The sequence below is a fragment of the Manis pentadactyla genome, chromosome 12 (assembly GCF_030020395.1).
Source record: "Manis pentadactyla isolate mManPen7 chromosome 12, mManPen7.hap1, whole genome shotgun sequence".
NCBI lineage: Eukaryota > Metazoa > Chordata > Mammalia > Pholidota > Manidae > Manis > Manis pentadactyla.
This window is the reverse complement of record NC_080030.1, coordinates 66,982,364-67,001,351: the sequence shown is the minus strand read 5'-3', so window position 1 is coordinate 67,001,351 and position 18,988 is coordinate 66,982,364. Positions and strand designations below refer to the sequence as shown.

The 18,988-nt window shown below is 35.0% G+C and overlaps 1 protein-coding gene across 4 annotated transcripts in view; it reads left to right on the top strand.

Moving 5' to 3' along the window:
- Window positions 1–17,974, top strand: part of SMPDL3A (sphingomyelin phosphodiesterase acid like 3A) — a 28,073-nt gene extending 10,099 nt beyond the window's left edge. For 2 of the 4 annotated variants that reach the window (XM_036903920.2, XM_057489303.1), the window contains exons 4-8: window positions 531–627; window positions 1,366–1,535; window positions 1,973–2,153; window positions 3,380–3,504; window positions 5,076–6,510. In XM_036903920.2, coding sequence (XP_036759815.2) covers window positions 531–627; window positions 1,366–1,535; window positions 1,973–2,153; window positions 3,380–3,504; window positions 5,076–5,393 — 891 coding nt within the window. In that variant the 3' untranslated portion in view covers window positions 5,394–6,510. Of the gene's footprint in view, window positions 1–530; window positions 628–1,365; window positions 1,536–1,972; window positions 2,154–3,379; window positions 3,505–5,075; window positions 6,511–17,885 lie in introns of those variants that run through there. The other 2 variants (XM_057489301.1, XM_057489302.1) reach the window with 2 other exon arrangements.
- Window positions 17,975–18,988: the final 1,014 nt, after the last annotated feature.

The window sequence follows — 18,988 nt, the reverse complement described above, 5'->3', positions numbered from 1 at the left end:
TAATTCTAAAATAATGAAATTTTCTCCATTCTCTTGGCCTGCCACACTAGGCCTTGCATGTTCAAGGTTGAACCTAGCTTATGTGTCTCTTTAATACATCCGCTGTTTACCCCAGCCACTCTAAAACAAAGCTTTTCCCTGTACACGACCCTGTGTTGGTGTCTGGGCCATTGTTCTCATCTTGCTGCATTGTCCTTGCCCACTGGATACATCATTATTCAAGGCCTGGTTCAAATGCTCTGTGAGCCCTCCCCCAGGATCCTCAGAGTGAGACGTGATTGTTTCTGCTTGTACACCCCCAGAAACTGTGCAGTAGCACCTACCATACTCTCATATAGGTACTGGTAACATTTTATCCTGTTTCCCCAGCTAAGTTACAAATTCCTTGAAGACTAAGTCTATCTAGTGCTCACCCTTTCACCTCCAGATGCCCGACATAGTAGTAAGCACTCTAAGTAATGTTTAAATTAATTAATCCATATATATATGGATTCAGAGTTTCAATGGTGGATTATATTGTTTGTGGCCAGGATCAACTGCCTATAGTTACCAGCAAGGTGTACAATGCAGTAGCAAACCTCTGGAAACCCTGGCTACATGAAGAAGCTATTGATACTTTAAGGAAAGGTAAGTGAAAGATTTACTCACCCCTCTATGTTTCTACTTTCATTGATGTTGTTTAGACCTAGATCTAACATTTGTGTGGGTGTGCCAATTCCAGAGATCCTCCGTATCCAGTTTTTCTGGAGGCCACAGGTCATGTTTGAAAGCTGGTGAATGGGCCCAGGGCAGAGGAAACAGAGCTGAGATCTCAGTGGTTAGCTCTGAACATGCCACTTCAACAGGCCGCTGAGTGTCCTGTCACCTCTGGTTCACAGGCGTTTCCTGGGGTTGTGCTGCGAGCCTTGTCTCCACCGAGACTGTGGCAGCTCTGGTTTACCTGCCATTCCTTCCTGGTAGTCTCTGGCAAGACCCATGTGTCTTCCCATTCTTTGGGTTTTGTATTTCACAGTATCTCTCAACTGAACTCTCCAAAGCAAAAGTAGGAGTTGATGTATCAATCTTTTATAAAATTCAGAACCTCGTTGCTTAGTGCCAAACATTTCTTGATTTTTTTCACCTAAATATTAAGGGTAACTTGTTACCACAATATGTGGAAGGGCAGCCATGGAGCTGGCCCGTGATTGGCCTTCAACTTTCAGTCTGTCTTACCTAATGACAGCCTGTGTATGTGCAAACTAAGCAATGGGAAACAACTATAACCTTTCTGACCAGCTTGTAAACCTTAACTGAGAATTTGCTTTCACAGTGTGTGTGTACCTGTGTTGTGGTTTTCTGGAATATGATTTAAATTTGTTTTTGTAGGTGGCTTTTATTCACAGAAAGTTTCAACCAATCTGAACCTTAGGATCATCAGTCTGAACACAAATTTGTACTACGGCCCAAATATTGTGACCCTGAATAAGACTGACCCAGCAAATCAGTTTGAATGGCTAGAAAATACACTGAACATCTCTCAGCAAAATAAGGAGAAGGTAGTTTCATAGATCAGAATCATCAGGGGATAAGCAAAGGGCTGAATTTGTGTATTTATTAAATTGAGGGGTCCAGGTATTAATAAAAGTTTAAAATTTAAAGAGGTTTTTCACAAGAAATACCTCATGATTTGCCTCTATTGTTTTGTTTTGCTTTTAATGCTTTGAGGATTGATTGACATCTGTCGATATAAAAAAAATTGTGACCAAAGTCACAGTTACTTTTTACTGTCACAGTGTGGTTTAAATGAGACAAGTGTAAATATGGTGACATTAATAGCTTCATAATTTCATGTTTTGGGTACTAAATAGAGATGGTATATTTGCTCTTTCAATTTTACTTAACATACTTTCAGTCTTGCCTATCTAAGTGTCACTTGGGTATGATAAATGTGCAAAAAGATTCTCATCAGTCTTGCCTGTGTTTCTTTCTCCAGGTGTACATCATAGCACATATTCCAGTGGGATATCTGCCCTCTTCAAAGAGTACCCCAGCAATGAGAGAATACTATAATGAAAAATTGTTAGATATTTTTAGAAAATACAGCAGTATCATTGCAGGACAATTTTATGGACACACTCACAGAGATAGCATTATGGTTCTTTCGGATAAAAAAGGTAAAATGACATTCTGTTTACATCTGCTCAATCCAAGATGCTAGAGCAAAGCAGCAATATTGAGGAATTTTTGCTAATCCAGTGAATTACAAGTTTTTCTAAGTCCACCTGCCAGCACCAAACTTTTATGAATTATCTTCTATGATTGTACAAGCGTCCAAATCATGTTTAGGCCTGCAATTGGGTTTCTTCCTATTGGTTCCACTCAAAATTTCATTGAGGTCCTCAAGTTTAGAGAAATATTACTGCTAGTTATGTATCTACCAGACTCAAGTTTTTCTTGATATAACCTATTTTACTTCTCAGAATTTAAAAAGCAAAGCACAATTTACGATTCTTAAGCTCTTTTAAGTGTGCATCGACATTGTCATCTACTCAGTATTAAAAGAAAAAATATAGCTCTACATCAAACAAAATATTGATAACTATTTTTAAAGATTACTCTGTATGAGGGCAGAAAAACTAGAGGTAATAAAATAAAAATTTTGATTTTACATTAGTCAGCCAGAGTAAAATCAATATATATTTTTTTCTCAGTAACGGGAACATTTCTGAAATGCATTAACTCCTTCATCTAGAAAAGTAGGCTTGGTAAAAATGACCATTTTTCAGCATTTGATAACTTTTTAACTCAGAGAGAAATTTAGCTTTAATAGATTAAAAACATGGTGACACTTCAATCAAATTCTTATTATGTAATTATTGAAATATTGTTTTAGGTAGAGATTCAAAACAAACTAGTTTTGTATTTGTGTGTGTGTGTGTGTACTTGTAATAACTTGGAGTTTTTAACTATGAAAAATTTCAAATATATATAAAAAAAGAGAGAATGATAAAACAACCCCCCATTATGTCATCACTTATATTCAGCATCTATCAAAATTTTGCCACATTTGCTTTACCTATCCATTTTTATTCTTTTTTTCCTAAAGCATTTGAAAGTGAATCTCTAGCATCAATTCTTTTTTAACCCAACATGATTCTGCAGGTATTTCTAAGATATGGATAATTTATATAATCACAATACTATTAACTTTCCTAACAATGTCAACAATAATTACCTGATGTCTTCCAATACCAATCCATAATAAAAATTCCCCTATTTTTTGAAAAACATCTCTTTACAGTTGCTTCATTCAGGACCCATTAAGGGTCACACATTATATGGCTGTTCTGTCTGTTAATCTCTTAATTTAGAACTTTGTTTTAATCTTTGTTTTGTTCAGGAAGTCCAGTAAATTCTTTATTTGTGGCTCCTGCTGTTACCCCAGTAAAGAGTGTTTTAGAGCAACAGACCAACAATCCTGGTGTCAGACTATTTCAGTATGATCTTCGTGATTATAAATTATTGGTAAGTCAGCACAATTTTAGAATTGACCTCATATTTATGCATGTTTTTGTAGTTTTCATCAGCTTAGTTGAATGTTTTTGTTGCAGCTATGTGCGTTGTATTTTGTGCTGAAATCTTATGATCTCTTTCTTTTTATATTTGGAATGTCAACACTTTCTAAGTGTGGGCTTATGAAGTCAGCCTTTGAGAAGCTGTTTCAGTCCCTCTAAGCACTTCACATTTATTTAGAAGAAGGTTTTATTGGGTAATCATGCCTTATTTGTGGACTTGTACATATTGAAACTCTTCACCAAGCCATATGTGGTACTAATTACTCCAGAATATAATTGTGGAGAATAGGTTCTGAAGACATACTCTCATGAGCTGTCTCAGTCTATTCCTTTGTCAAATGGAGATTAAAATACTGCTGCCTTCACTGAGTTGCTGTGAGGATTATGTAAATAACTACATGTAAAGCACTTAGAAAAATGCTTGACTCATAGTAAGTGCTCAGTAAATGTTGGCAGTAGTTTTTTGTAAGGAAAATAAATTGAGTTGGACATTTACCTTTGACAGAAAAGTTCTCTGGAGCTTGTGCACAATTCTATTTTAGATCATTTAGCATCAAAAGTCTGGGCATTTAGTTTATGGGTACTGCCTCTTTTAACAAATATAATTTGAAGAGAATTTCTCAATTAAAGTCTCTATTGGTGTAATTAATTTTTTTTTCTAGATAAATTTAACAGGAAGTGGCTTTGTTATTCCCTAGAGCATGTTTTTATGATGGAGGTAGGGCAGGGAAAATATAGTTTAAACCATAAACATTAGATCAAATGAGGCAATGAAAACAACTATTGGTTACAACTATTAGTTGCCTATTTTTGGATCTGAATCCCAGATACACACATACACGTGTGTGTATATATGTACTGACATGGGAAGATGTCTCTGATATAGCACTAAATGATTTTTAAAAGTGCAAAACTGTTTGTACAGTGTAACTTTATTTTTTGAAAAAGGCAAAAATATAATAAATAGGTGTGTATATTCTAAACGTCAGTTTGTATATGTAGCCTAGAACAACACACATACACTGAAGTGCTTTTAAATGTTTAGCAACTGTTTCAATGGGAAAAAAATAGTGTTTGCTGACTTCCGTGATGTAAATACTCCCATTATGGTCAATTTCAAGCTGCCAAAGTGATGTCAACTAACTCTCAAGAGTCCTGAAAATTTGACAGTCAGGTCTTGTGAGCTGGTGCAATCTGACTCCAGCACACCACTGATTTATCCGCAAGGATTAGCAGCGGCTGTTTCTGAGGTGTATGAATTGAAGGCCTTTTATTTTATGCATCTCTCCATATATTTTAGATTATTTTCTATTATGTTTCTTCATTATTTTTTAAACGATAAAAGCAATAGAGATTTTCTATCAGGACTCTTTTTCTTTAAAACCCATTCTCACTTTTTTAAAAATGACTGTAATTTGAAATTAAGAATGTCACATATATCCTCATAAGAACTCACTTGTTGTGTAGTACTTCATATGCCAAAAAAATGAACGAGGCTTTGACACTGTTTTTAACATATAGGATATGTTGCAGTATTACTTGAACCTGTCAGATGCTAATCTAAAGGGAGAATCCAACTGGAAGCTGGAGTATATCCTGACCCAGGCCTATGACATCGAAGATTTGCACCCAGAAAGTTTGTATGGATTAGCTAAACAATTTGCAATGCTGGACAGTAAGCAGTTTATAAAATACTATAATTATTTCTTTGTGAGTTATGACAGCACTGCAATTTGTAGTGGAAAATGTAAGACCTACCAAATTTGTGCAATTATGAGTCTTGATCATATGTCATATGTAGATTGCCTCAAACAATATTATATAGAGCACGATCTGTAGTGTTTCAAAGGTTACATTCATAGAAAAAATAACATTGCTCTGCTTCTGAGATCAGTTTGTGGGTATTGTTTTGGGGGTTACTGAGGAGGCAAGCAGAATTTTTCTTTCCTTTCTTTTGTATAGGGCCCATATGTAGGTATTTTTAATTGTCTAGATTTTTATTATATTGAATATATTTAAACTGCCCATTACTAGAATCCTGTTGGGATGTAAATGTCTTGTCTTCCAATGTATATAATTATATCTAATTTTAAACACTTGTTGAAATTGTCATTTATGCATTAAAGCAAATGACTTCTCCCTAAGTGTGATAAATTGATCTTAATATTCAGTCTTAATATTCATTCTTGTTAAAACCTCACTTGTAAACTGAAGTTCAAATTGTTTAAGTCTCATGTCTAAACTGAGGTTAACACTGTTTACACGTACTATCTACTTAGGAAAACAATGAGTTTTTATTAGGGTCATCTCTGATCCTATGAACCCCCACAGGATGTGTGTTGCCTACTTACCTTCACTGTGAGTGAAGGAGAATCAGTCCTCTTTAATACTGCTCATTTTTAAGAAAGAGGATGTCACAAGTTGTACTAGTATAACTGCAGTACTAGCACAAGGCCTAGGTCTAGTTCAGTGCCTGGCACTTAGTAAATCATTGTTGAAATGAATTGAAAGGTATGACTATTTCTCAAATATGTTAGGGTGAACTTGTGGTATTTTCTTTGTCACAATATTCCATGAGGATAAAAAGAGCTTTAATTTCATAAGATTGTTTTTAGGGTTCTCCAATGATTGCTTATTTCTTAATGGCTTCCTCTCAAGCTGCTGTTTGCTTTCAGGCTAAGTGGGAGAATTAATGTGGAAGAGATGAGGAGGAGGTGGAGAGATTTAGGAGAGAGGTTCTTACACCTCCATACTTTGACTTGCTGGAGAAGACATACAATCAGAAATCTTAGGTCAATCAACGAGGAGAGTAGAACTCATTCTCCTTGTGACGAGTTTGACTTCGTGTAAAAAAATGACTTATAATCTCTCATCATGGTGAAACCAAATTGTCCTGATTTCCAGAGGGCTGAGAATGTGAATATTACAAAATAAAAATAATGTATCTAAGAAACTATCAATTTTCTTGGTAAATATTTTTTAATTTTTATGTTTAAAAAATAAATATGTTTTAGAAATGAGAATGCTGGTACAAAGCAAAACTTTATTGTTATAACATAATCACATCATTTAGAAACCATCCTGCTCGTAATTACATTCAAAGTTGGTATTGTCAATTGTTACATCATGTATTTATATATTCCTATATTTATGGACAGAGGTTTTGAGAAAACAGGTTTACATAATATAAGAAAAATTTTGTGTGGTAGAAACCAAAGATGGTTAGAACTAACTCACAATGAACCTCTGCACTGGAAGTGAACAAGCTTGGGCTTGCAGGATTATTGTGGAGCAAATTCTAGCATCTTCTCAGGATTGGGGCAGTGAATATTTAGGGTCCTTCTCACGTTATTCTACAGCTTAAAATTTTTAACACTACCTTTTGTATTTTGTTTAGTTTCACCTTAAAATAAGAATAAATGATCTTGAAATTCAAGTAACATTTACAGATGTTATCAGTAATTGAATGAATTTTTCCATTCTTAAATGAGAACATGTTACAATCACTGTGTTTTATTTCATATTATGTTCAAATATTTTTTTTGGATTTAGTTTCCTTTTACCTTAAAATATAAATAAAGGATCTTGAAATTCAAGTAAGATTTATAGATGTTATCAGTAATCGAATTTTTCCATTCTAAAATCAGAGTATGTTCTAATTACTTACTGTGTTTTATTTCAGATTATATTCAAATATATAATAAATTGTATGATGTCTATAGTAAAACTTTCCTTGATTTGCTTTGACAGATTCATAAACTACATCCTGCTCAGATTTTTTAAAATGCTACTTTGAAGCTTTTTTTCAACATTTAGCCACACATTGATAGGAAGGAAGGGAAGTAAAGGAGAATGGGAGAGAGTCCTTAATTAGAGCCATTGATTTAGGTGGGTGGAGAGCTTTAGGGGTGAAACATAGCTGCTTATACATACTAGGAATACACATTCAAAGAATTTTTTTCCTGTGACAGCAGTACTCTCACACGTAATAAATGGTTTGGCTAAACTGAACAGGCACCACTTTGCATGAATGGGATAGAAGACTCTGCTTAGTGAATTCAGCAGTTCTCCTAGTAGTGCCTGGTCCTAAGACACCATCTGATCTTGTGTCTAAGCACCTGGGGGAATTCTGTTACTCTAGATTCCTGGAAGGTGAGCTGAATCTTGCCTCTCAAATACTGTCACATCTGCCTTGAGTGACTCTTTTTTGCAGTGAGCTTTATGCCAGAAGTATAAAGCTGGAACTCACTGGGCTAAAAGTATAGGTAAAGTGAATGTTTCTGGACCTGCTTAGTAAAAAAAAATCTATGAGGTTTGCATTCATTGTTAATATCATCAGATAACAAAGTTGTGGGGGAAGAAGGTTATAGTCTTCACCTTCCCTGAACTGTTAGAACTACTTTTATCTTCCAGAAGAACTGAAATCACTATAGATTAGTATAACTGGGTCAGTTCTACAATATAAAGTAGAAGATGAGATCCCTATTGCTTAGCAATTTAGTCCTAGCAATATACCTAAAAGTAAGTTCTCAAAAATATCTGGTATAAATAGTAAGGTATAAAAATTTCTGTGGCAGCTTTGTTTATAACAACAACAAACCTTAAAATCACTTAAATATATATCAACTGGAGAATGGATAAATGAAATATTATTTATTTAGATTGTAGAATACCCTAAGAAGTGAAAATTAATATTCATAAATGCTGCACACATTGCAATGATTTTTTTAAAATTTGCCAAAGATAATAAGTACAATAAAATGCCATTTATATAAAACTTTGAAATTTCAGAAATAGTGTATATTGCTTAAAGATATGTTTGTATTAGACCCTAGAGCGGTGTGTTGGTAAAACAACCATCAAAGGCAGGAGTGTTGGAAGTTAGTGAGTGGGTAAGTTGACTGGGTAAAGATCAATAAGGAGATTAAAATGTGTTGGTAAAATTTTATTTCCTAATGCATTCAGTAGCTATGTTGATGTCTGTCCTATTTTTCTTTGTGCATTTTTTTATACATGAAGTACTGTATATTCACTTTTTATAAGGGGAAATAAAGATCCAGCCTTTAAAATGGATTATTTTGGCTCTTCTATGGAGAATGATTCATAGTGAAAGCATGGAGACATTGACAGAGGTTGAGAGGGATTTGTACATAGGCTAAGGATGGTGGCAGTGGAGAGAAATAACCCACTTGTGATATATTTTGGAAGTAGAAGCAGCGGAATTTATTGATGGCATGGATGTAAGAGATGAAGTACAGAGAGAAATAAATGATGACTCCTAGATTTTTGGCTGGAGAAACTGGTAGATGGTGGTGTCACGAGGGAACTGGGAATACTAGAAGAGGAGGGGCTGGTGGGGTGTGTGGGGGGGACAGAGTAACAGATGAAGAGTATTGTGTATTTCAGCTAATACAGGCTACGCAGGAATTTCTCTAGGTCATTAAACATTTTGCTATTCTAATCATCTACAAACTGAGGACTTTAGGTTTTCTTTTTAACTATAACTTAGCATCCTAAGAAAGAAGCCAAACCAACTCAGACTCTATATAGCTGTGATTGTTTTTACAATATTTAAATTTTCTTTCATGATTTACTTATAGACATGTATAATCTGCTTACCTCCCTACTGGTAACTGCTTAAACCATTCTAGACAAGTGTTGAGGATACTTCAGGATAAGAAAAACAGTATTAATTCCATTATTGATGAACTATTTATTCTTTTGGTAGAGAATGGATTTCCTCATACTACAGAATCCCCTACTTGGCTTGCATCTCCTTTGAGCAATTATGTACGTACACATAATATAGGCAACCACTCCATGGAACATTAAATAAATAATGAAGAGATAAGGGTTAGATCTATTTTATGATTTTAGTTTTTCTATACATACCTAAAGTTCTGGTTTTACAAAATTATCCTCATTAAACTTTAGCATGACTCAGCATCTTACCTTTTAATAAAACAAATTTCTACAATGTGTATCTGTTAATTTAAAAAATAAAATAATATAAAACTTCTTTCTTTTTTATTTTACAAATTCAGGTCCTTTGCATTCTATTCTATACATAATACATTCCCTTTGGAAAGTCGTGTGTTCCCAAACTGGCAATTTAGGAAAATGGCTATGCATGTCCACTACCTTGTAGGCCTAGAGGACTGCATACCCCACAGGGCCAGAGACTATGTGGTTCTCTTGGTTTCCACTGCCTTTGTTCCTGCCTCAGTGCAGACTCCTACACCTCCCATCATGACCCCATAGTCTAATTAAAATAGATGGTCAGTTTCTAAACACAAACAAAATTGCCCATTTCTTTACCTTTGCTCACATTGTTCCTTTTACCACTTTAAACTCCCCCATTTCTTTCTCCATATTATTATTTTTAAATAAGTTGCAGTTGTTGTCAAAACTCATCTAACCTCCTCAAGTAGAATTAGTCTTTACTCCTTGGGGCCACCACTGCACCTTATTTAAAATCCATTATCAGGCCTCCTTTCCTCTCATTCTTTCCCATCCATTAGTTCCGAGAGGACAAGACTCTACTCAATTTCGTATCCCCATTGCCTAAGAGTGCTTGTCAGAGTAGTGAGCTTTATAATGAACAGTGTTGAATGAATGAAATTGTATCTACTTTTGGAGATATTTTCCTCAATTTCTTGGGTTTCTTAATGAATAGGTAAAACTTAACTGTGCAGCAGAGAATAAAGGCGTAAGATGGAAATGTTTGTCTTAGGCAATACATTGGAACTTTTACATAAAAGGGTAATGAGTTGATTAGTCAGCCATTCTACATGGCGGAGCTTCCTCATTCCAGCTGAGGCAGACTGGGTGGATTCTGGCCCTGTGCATTAGGGGAAAGGGAACTGAGAAGGGAGGTGGGGATTTTGACACACAAAAAGAAAAGGGTAGTATGTCTTCTCACACTGCGGGAGTAAGGAGGGTAGGAGTCATTGGGAGGTGATGTGATGAGGTCATGATGTCTGGACATCTAGTTAGAAGCATTTGAGACCCTTGCTCCTATGCTCATTTGAGGACAGTCAAGGTACTTGCCTCTTTGTAACTCGATTTGTCTTATCTATTGAAGGAGAGTTAAAACATCACCTTATTTCTAACATTGTTGTAGGAATTAAATGAAAATGTACACTGCACAGTTCAGTTTCTGGACTTAGTAAGCATTGTTGTATAAAATTTATAAATATTAATATTATTAACACTATTAGATGCCCAGGGACAGAGTGGAATTGCTGGCAACATGGAAGAGCACAGGAAATAGAGGATGAAGTCAAAGAAAACAGAACCTCCCAGTTTTCAGTGTTGCTCTGAGGAACATGCAGTTTATATACAAATAAAGTCATAATCATGTGTTTTGTATGGCAGAATTCTTTCCACAAATAGATATGGAGCTCCCTAAATGTTACAGGCACTGTTCTAATTTCTAGTGATATAGCAGATACAAAACAGATTTTTGCCTTGTGGAGCTGATTCTAGCAGGTGCATTAGTGTGATGTGTGTGTGGGGGTGCACGTGTGTGTACAGCTTATTGGGAACATGTTCTTTTGACCCACATCGCATATGATGGACTTCATTCCATGAAAACTTAGTAGGGACTGTCACTGACATGTCACAAAACAAAAGTGTCAGAAATACAGCTATATTATAAAGATGTCCACTTAAGCCTTTACTACTTGGGAAGAATGATGAAAAGTTACTAAAATGGTTGCTTTGTCTAGAACCATGCAATTCCATAAATATGGAAGTGTTATCACAATGTAGAAGAAAAACCTATATTCTGATTAGTCGGTCAGGCAGATTTTATTATTTCAGGGATCAATACTGAGGTGCCTGTCAGATACTTTCAAATCACTTTTGTGTGTGTTTCTTAAAAGCATTTATTCTCAGATCACTCACAGAGCAATTTAAATGTGCTCAGAACAAGGACTAGAGTTACACAGAGCATTTTGCTTTAGTGCTCATTTATCTTTTTTCCTGTTAAGCCAGCAAATTGCTGCCAAGTGGTGTCCAAGCACCATCGCAGCCTCATGTAGTTTCTGTTCACCTGAAAACTCATTAATCACACATTACCTTTAGGTCTAGTTGGAATTTTAGCTGAAATTGATGTAATTCTTTTAATTCTTTATTTGTTTGGGGGGGTTGGTAGCATTGATTTTAGAATATATGGATATTTAAATCTTTGAGAATTAAAAACCTGGCTTAAAAATTTTAAATAGCATCTACTTACTATTTTACGTGTATATATAATTAAGGTATTATTGATATACAATCTTATGCTCAGGTTTCACATGAGCAACACTGTGGTTACTTCCTTCCCCCCTTTTATCAAGTCCCCCCCCACTCCCCATTGCAGTCACTGTCCATCAGCATAGTAAGATGCTATAGAGTCACTACTTGTCTTTTCTGTGCTATACTTCCTTCCCTGTGCCCCCCTATATTATGTGTGCTAATCATAATGCCCCTTACTTACTATTATGTTTTAACAGATATGTCTGCTATCCCAGAAAGAATTGAAATCTCTCATTTGGAATCTTTATGCTTTAGAAGCAAATGAGATCTTTTCAATAAGAGTACATGTAAGATGGTATTCATCTTCTTCAGTTGAGAATGATAGGCCACAGGATATTAAATTGGGGGCTCCTTTATTTAGAAACCATAGTGTGTTTATTTAGGTTGCTCACATGATCAACAATTATTTTATGGAAAAGGGAGGAACAGATTCATACTTTTATTCATGAAACATTTTATTAGTGCCTATTATGTGCAGGTACAGTGGTAGGTATGAGGGGACACAGGTAATTGAAACATGAAACAAAAGGGAAGACACACATATGAATAACTAAAAATTATTATACTTATTGGAAAAAGACATGGTAGTTATGTGTGTGACATGATGGAGGTGTTGGGTAATGCTGAGGAGGTAAACCTAGGCAATATATGTGTATCAAATCTTAAACTTACATGGCATTATATGTCAATTACATTTCATTAAATCTGGGGGGTGCAAAAAGGACTGTCAGGCTATGAGAATTTAAATACAGAAATTATACCCACTCTGAGACTTCATATCACACACTCTGAGAATGCACATAATAAATGTCTGTCTTTAGCGACATTTTTCTGAACCAGATATTTTTGTGCCAATCAGCACTGCAATTGAGTCTTAAGTGGATTTGAACCAAAAGTGGAGCAGAAGCTGTAGGAGGATTTACATTTCACTTAATAATAAAACTTTCTCCCCCCTCCCAAAAATTATATAGTAGATAAATATTACTCATTTGCTGTCTGATTTTGCCTGATCCTTTGTAGTTACATGAGTTCCTGTTTTTGCATTCACTTGAGGGTTTTAACAAAGTTTCTAAATTTATCTTTTACTTCTCATGATGAATTATTTCAGAAATATAGTCTCCTTCTGATTCTTAAGATTCAATGTTTCCCTTCCTTTTTCTGTGTTAGTTTTGTATAATGTCCATGGTGGACTTTTTCTGTCACACAGTTTCAAATGGGGTAAACCTAATTCTGGATTTTACCGAGACAGATTTTCTCATCTGTAAAACAGAGATTGTAATAGTCTTTCAAGTAGAAGGTGGCTGTGAGTCCATTTTTGTAAAGCATGTAAATAATGTCTGGCACATGGTAAATTCTACAAAAGTGTAATTAAATGGAATTAAGGATGCATTATCCTGATCCCATTCATTATCTACTTGAGTGTTGTGAACTGATTTAAGTCAATTTATTCTTGGCTTGTTTTTGTCAGATAATGGCAGCCATCCTAAAATTCTTGAGTGTCAGATTAAAATGAAGGCAGTTTTGAGCTAAACTACACTACATATAAAGACATTTACTAACCAAATATTTATTGGTTTTAATTTTATGTTAATCCTATTAACATATAAACAGATTGTTAACACATAAAACAATAGAAAATCCAAACAAAACAATCATTTTTCACTAATTTGACTTACTCTAGAAGATTCAGTGCGCCATCTGCTGAGGTGCTTTGAACACTACCTTGAATAAAGGTTTGCTGGAGCCAAATGCCAATATTCTATAGATATTTTTGTCTCGTAGCATCCTAGGATGTTCAAAATCATAGCAGTGAGACACTAGCCTCTAGTGCAAAATTTGAGTAGGTGCCAAAAACTTAATAATCAGGAGAAATAATATTTTAAGGCAACATTTAAAAAAATCAAAATGAATGCAAAATATTTTATGGACAAAATGTCAAAATTTTAAGTAAAGACAGACAGTTGTTTGTTTTACATTCCTGCATTACCATGCAACAGGAAAAGTCATTCCTAAGTAGTTGATGGTTACTGGCCTGCCATAATAATTTATGATGGTTAACAGTGGTATCCGATTGGGCAAAATGGTGGGCAACACAGAGCTTTATGTGCATATGGCCATGTTTTCAATTATAAAGATTTTATTAGCTTTCTCATTTATTCAAAATGTAGGAGGACATATGTGAGTAAGTTTAGCGGGGCAGGACGCTGCTCAAAGACCTTAGGAGTTCACCTCTGAAGGCAGAGGGGGTAGGGGTTTGGTTCAGGCATCATCCCTGAAGGTAACTCTGCTGGCTACTGGAGGCATGAGTATCTCTTAGAAAAATACATGCATACATATATGTATCCATATCTATCGGTCTGTCATCTATCTACATCTATCCGTCCATCTGTCATTCTATCCATCCTACTTCATCTAATCTACATGCTTTGCATATCTTCAATTTCACCTTTGAGAGTCCATTCCCAACATTCATCATGCCAGTCCATGGGCCATTATTTCCAAAAATAAAAACCGATTTTTGACATTGTGTGCTAATTAGCAAAGAGTAACAGCTTCTGATTAGAACTCACACTGACCTCTCCCAGGACTTGCCTTCTTGATGATAAGTGAATTGAGCACTTCAGCACATCAACTTGTGATTACAGCAATGGACAGCCCCTGGAGCTGCAGCTTAAACCAACTTGCACATACATAACTCAGTATGTCCAATGGGGTATTTTAAAGTCACAGACAGTGAAACACTGAGTTTTAGTATGTTTTTAGATCTCAAGTTAGGTGTAGTATTGCTGCTTACCTCCTGGGTTAATTGTTTCTGAAATGCTGAAACAGCAGAAATGTGGTAAAACTCATAATTTTCCACAAACAGTATTCTTGGGCTTATTATTTTATTTATGAGGACTCCGTATCTCAGAGTGCTACAAACATTTCTTCTCCCTGTTTCTTGCCTACTTTTTTTCTGGGGATTATAATCTAATTTTTTATGGAAAGAAATAGACCAATTGAAGACAGGGGAAACCAGTACTCAGGTTTCTGCATTCTGGCTGGCGAGAAGGATATGCTTTTATTTCTAGATGGGAAATAGCTTCTGCTTCTGAACCAGTGGCAGACAGTGGCGCAAGGACAAAAGTTTCTCTTCTCTCAAGCCAGCAAATTTGCATTGCTTGATTGTATATTATGCAGAGATCAGTGATTGTTCTTCCCATCCAGTTATCAGTTCAAATACTTTCCATATTCTGACAATAGGGTAACTCCTGGTCCTGGTTAATTAATTTATTCTTTCATCAATATTCATGGATTCCTCCTGCATTCTAGGTGCTGTTTTAGGCCCTGGAGAAACAGGAAAAAATATTCCTGCCTTTATGGAGATCAAATAATTGTGCCTTTTGATCTTAGTCTGTGAATTCATGAAACAGCAGTATGATAAACTGCTAGACAGATGTCATTTGCCACTGAAGTCCAACCTAAAACTAGAAGTCCAACCTACAACTAGTCCTTACTAGATAAAACATATCTAGTAAGCTTCAATTTTTAAGGTCATTAATCAGTTCAATATTTTCTAATATTCATAAATTAGCCATTAGGAAATAAAAGTTATTAAAACTGCACAGCATTTGCACCTATTTCCTACTTGGACTTTCAAAATAATAAGTCTCTTAATATTTCAAAAGCATTTTAGCCTATCACTTAATTTTTTATGGCCAAGTTGACTCAGAAAGATCAAGTAACCTGCTCCACAGATATACCTAATAAGTAAAGAAGCTGAAACTTAAACCCAAGCCTTCTGATTCTGAGTTCAAGTTCAGTTTTATTTCCATTATACTAGTTAAGTTTGCAATTTCCAGCACTTTCCACATTGATGTATGATTTATTAGGCTCACAGGACAACAGATAATAAACTCTTCTACTAAAACAATTTAGTTATGTGTTTCAGAATTGAGTCAAATAACAGATTTTTTCCAAGACTGCCTGTCAGTATTTCAAATTCAGTAAACCTCTTGCCTCTTTGTTCCATTAGAATCTGCTTGTTCTGCGAGCTCAGAATCAATGCTCTTTCTGATGCTACATGCCTCCTTATGAGGGAACACTTACTCGGTAGTTACTGATGAGTTGAAAACACAACTAACATTAAGGCTGCATAATGTTGTTTTGACCTGCTTCTATTAAGTTAAAACTTGTATTTTATATTTTGATTTCTTTTGACACATAATTTAGGAATCATGCAAGAAAAAGTTTATCCTTTTTCTATTACTTCAGAGTAGGTAAACTATAAGAAGATTTTTTCAGTCTTGATTTTTGCATATTAAAAGCATCATTACTTTCAATATGTTGCAAGAAAGCTTTCTTATTTATTTTTATCAACTCCTTATATATTTAATGGGGCTCAGTCAGTTATCCATTTGACACAATCTGTTGAGCATCCATCTTATGCAAGGTACAACAATGAGTTCCTGTATACCTGATTACTCCAGTTTATGGAATGGCTTTCAAGTTTCTGTACTCGTTCTGGGCCCCCAGAGCATCTGATATTAAAAAAGGATCCGTCCCTTGGACAACTATCTACTATTCCTTTTGTTCACAAAGGGAAAAAAATCCTGTGACTGCATTAAAACTGCAAGGATTGCATTAGGGAAAACACACCAATATGCAGTACATATTTTGCTGCAGAACTTTCTTCGGAAGCAATAAATAAAAATTGCTGCACACACACAAACAATAGTTCAATCCTCATGAGATTTGTCAGAAAGGCTTGTCACTTAAAAGACAGAGTGGAAAAGCAGTAGTTTTGTATGTCTTCAGAAGTCAATTAAATCACATTTGAATTAATCTAATCAAATCAAATTGTTTGATCAAATTGCACATATATCTCTCCATACATCTACAGACATAAAAATGAGAAATGACAAAATCCAAATCCCTTTTTAAAATTTCTACTGGTACAGCTCTTCAAAAGATACTGAAAATTTTCATAATTATTTTTAAGGAGGTATCATCAGCAGAAGCTAAAATTATTGGGCGAATGTTTGATGAGGAAAATATTGCATGATCTCAAAGTATCTCTCTACAGACTACAAATTAATTACAGAAGTTAAAATAGTGACTTTATAGTAGAGAAACCTATTGGCAGATTCCCCCTTAACCAAGTATTCATAGTTAACATCATGGACAACGGCTAAGCTTCCTATTATAATGCACTAATAATATACCACGCCTGCCTAAAATGTGTAAAGTGAACATACACTTAAGGAAATATCAGACAAATCCACATTGAGGGACATCGTACAAAACAAACAGACAGTAATCTTCAAAAGGGTTAATTCCATGAAAGGAAAAGAAAAACGAAAGAATTATTTCAGGTTACAAGGAGACTAAAGAGACCCAACAAATAAATGTAATGTAAGGTCCTCAATGGGGGCAAACATCTACATAAAGAACATAATTGAGATAACTGGTATTGAAAATAAGCTGTACATTGTAAATATTGCATTAACATAAAACCTTCTGAATCTGATAATTGTGTGTAATTATGTAAGAAAATGTCCTGTTCTTGGAATACACAATGAAGTTTTTAGGGATAAAAGGCATGATATTTGCAACTGTCAAATAGTTCAAGAAAAAGACTAGTATATATACACACCCACACACATACAACTATATATTCAGAACAGAATAAAATATTAAAAAGTAAAATAAAATGTGAAATATTTATTTCAAGAAAAATTTCCAGTTAAAAAACAAAACAAAACAAAACACAGTAAATTATTGGAGCAACAGTGGTTGTATACCCAACAGTCTGTGGCTTGGGAGATAATGAAATACTTTAACCAAGTGATAAAGATTGTGAACAAAATTGTGAGGTTTGCTTTATTTACACTCTTCTTACTCTCTAAAATGTCTTTTTTTTTCTTTTTTGCTTTAGTGTCATTAACGATTCTTTAATTGTTTTAGCTAGCTTATGAAATTTTACATAGACTGGGATGTAATTATGTTTTCTTGAACTTTTTTCTCTCTTTTGGTATATTCACCATTTAGGCAGACTCTTGGGCTTCCACGAAACAAGAAGCCATCAGCCTTCATACAGCATCATCCCTGGCGCCTTTACCTAATCTCCATTCACGCTCTGCATGCTTAGCATTGCTTGTAGTGAGGCTGCCTGAACCATGGTAACCTCTGGTAACTCAGTGAGCAACGGAAAGGAGGTGGACCATTCTTTCTAGCTGCATGTTGTGAGGTAATCGCCTTTCCTTACAGCCTTTCTTCTTGTGGAGGTGATGTGGATTAGATGCTGGAAGTACAACACAGAACGTATCTGTTCTCCCTAAAGGCCAAGTTCAAGATCTGTAATGATTCATTCTTCTTACTTTCCCACAGCCATTTTCATTTTCTTTCTGAACCTTCAAAATTAAAATGGGTAAATTTTCATAACATTGCTTCTTTTCATTTTCAACATCTCTTTAAGACATTCTTATCCTTGTATTTCAGTGATCCTGGAGAAAATGTTTCTTCCCTACAGTAATTGAGCAATGAATAGCTGGAAGCTCTGTGGCTGTAAACTACATATTCCTGGGGAGACGGGGCTGCTTCTTTCATGCTTTCCTTTGAAGCTTAGAGAAGAAAAATACAAAGCTTTCTTTTGTGTATATAATATGGCTACCTAATGTTTTATCCCAAATCAAGTACACTAATTTTTATCTTCAAAATTTAAAAATTTTTACTGGTAGGTTATAATGAAAGAATTTATTCAGCATTACTGTAAAGAGTATTTTCATATCGGTGATCTGGAATTTTCATCATTTCCTGGTACTTCTTGCTGCTGTTAAATCATTTTCATTAAAAGATAAACAGTGATTTTGCAAGAGGGGCTTTTTGTTAATGTACCTGCTTCTGATGCAGAGTTTTAGGGCAGACTTAATCAGCCCTACTGTGTCTCTTTTACTATCAAAGTTACTGGAAGCATGTTTCCCTTTGTATTTCTCTTTGAACATCTTGAATTTATAATTAAGTAGTGGTTTGCATTATTATATTTGGTGGGGGAGAGGTTTGAAAACCTGGCCTTTGTTGCAAATGAAGAAGCTCCTTGACACAACAATAATCTTTATGATTTGTCATGAGAAGTTGGGGCCTTGCCCAAAAGC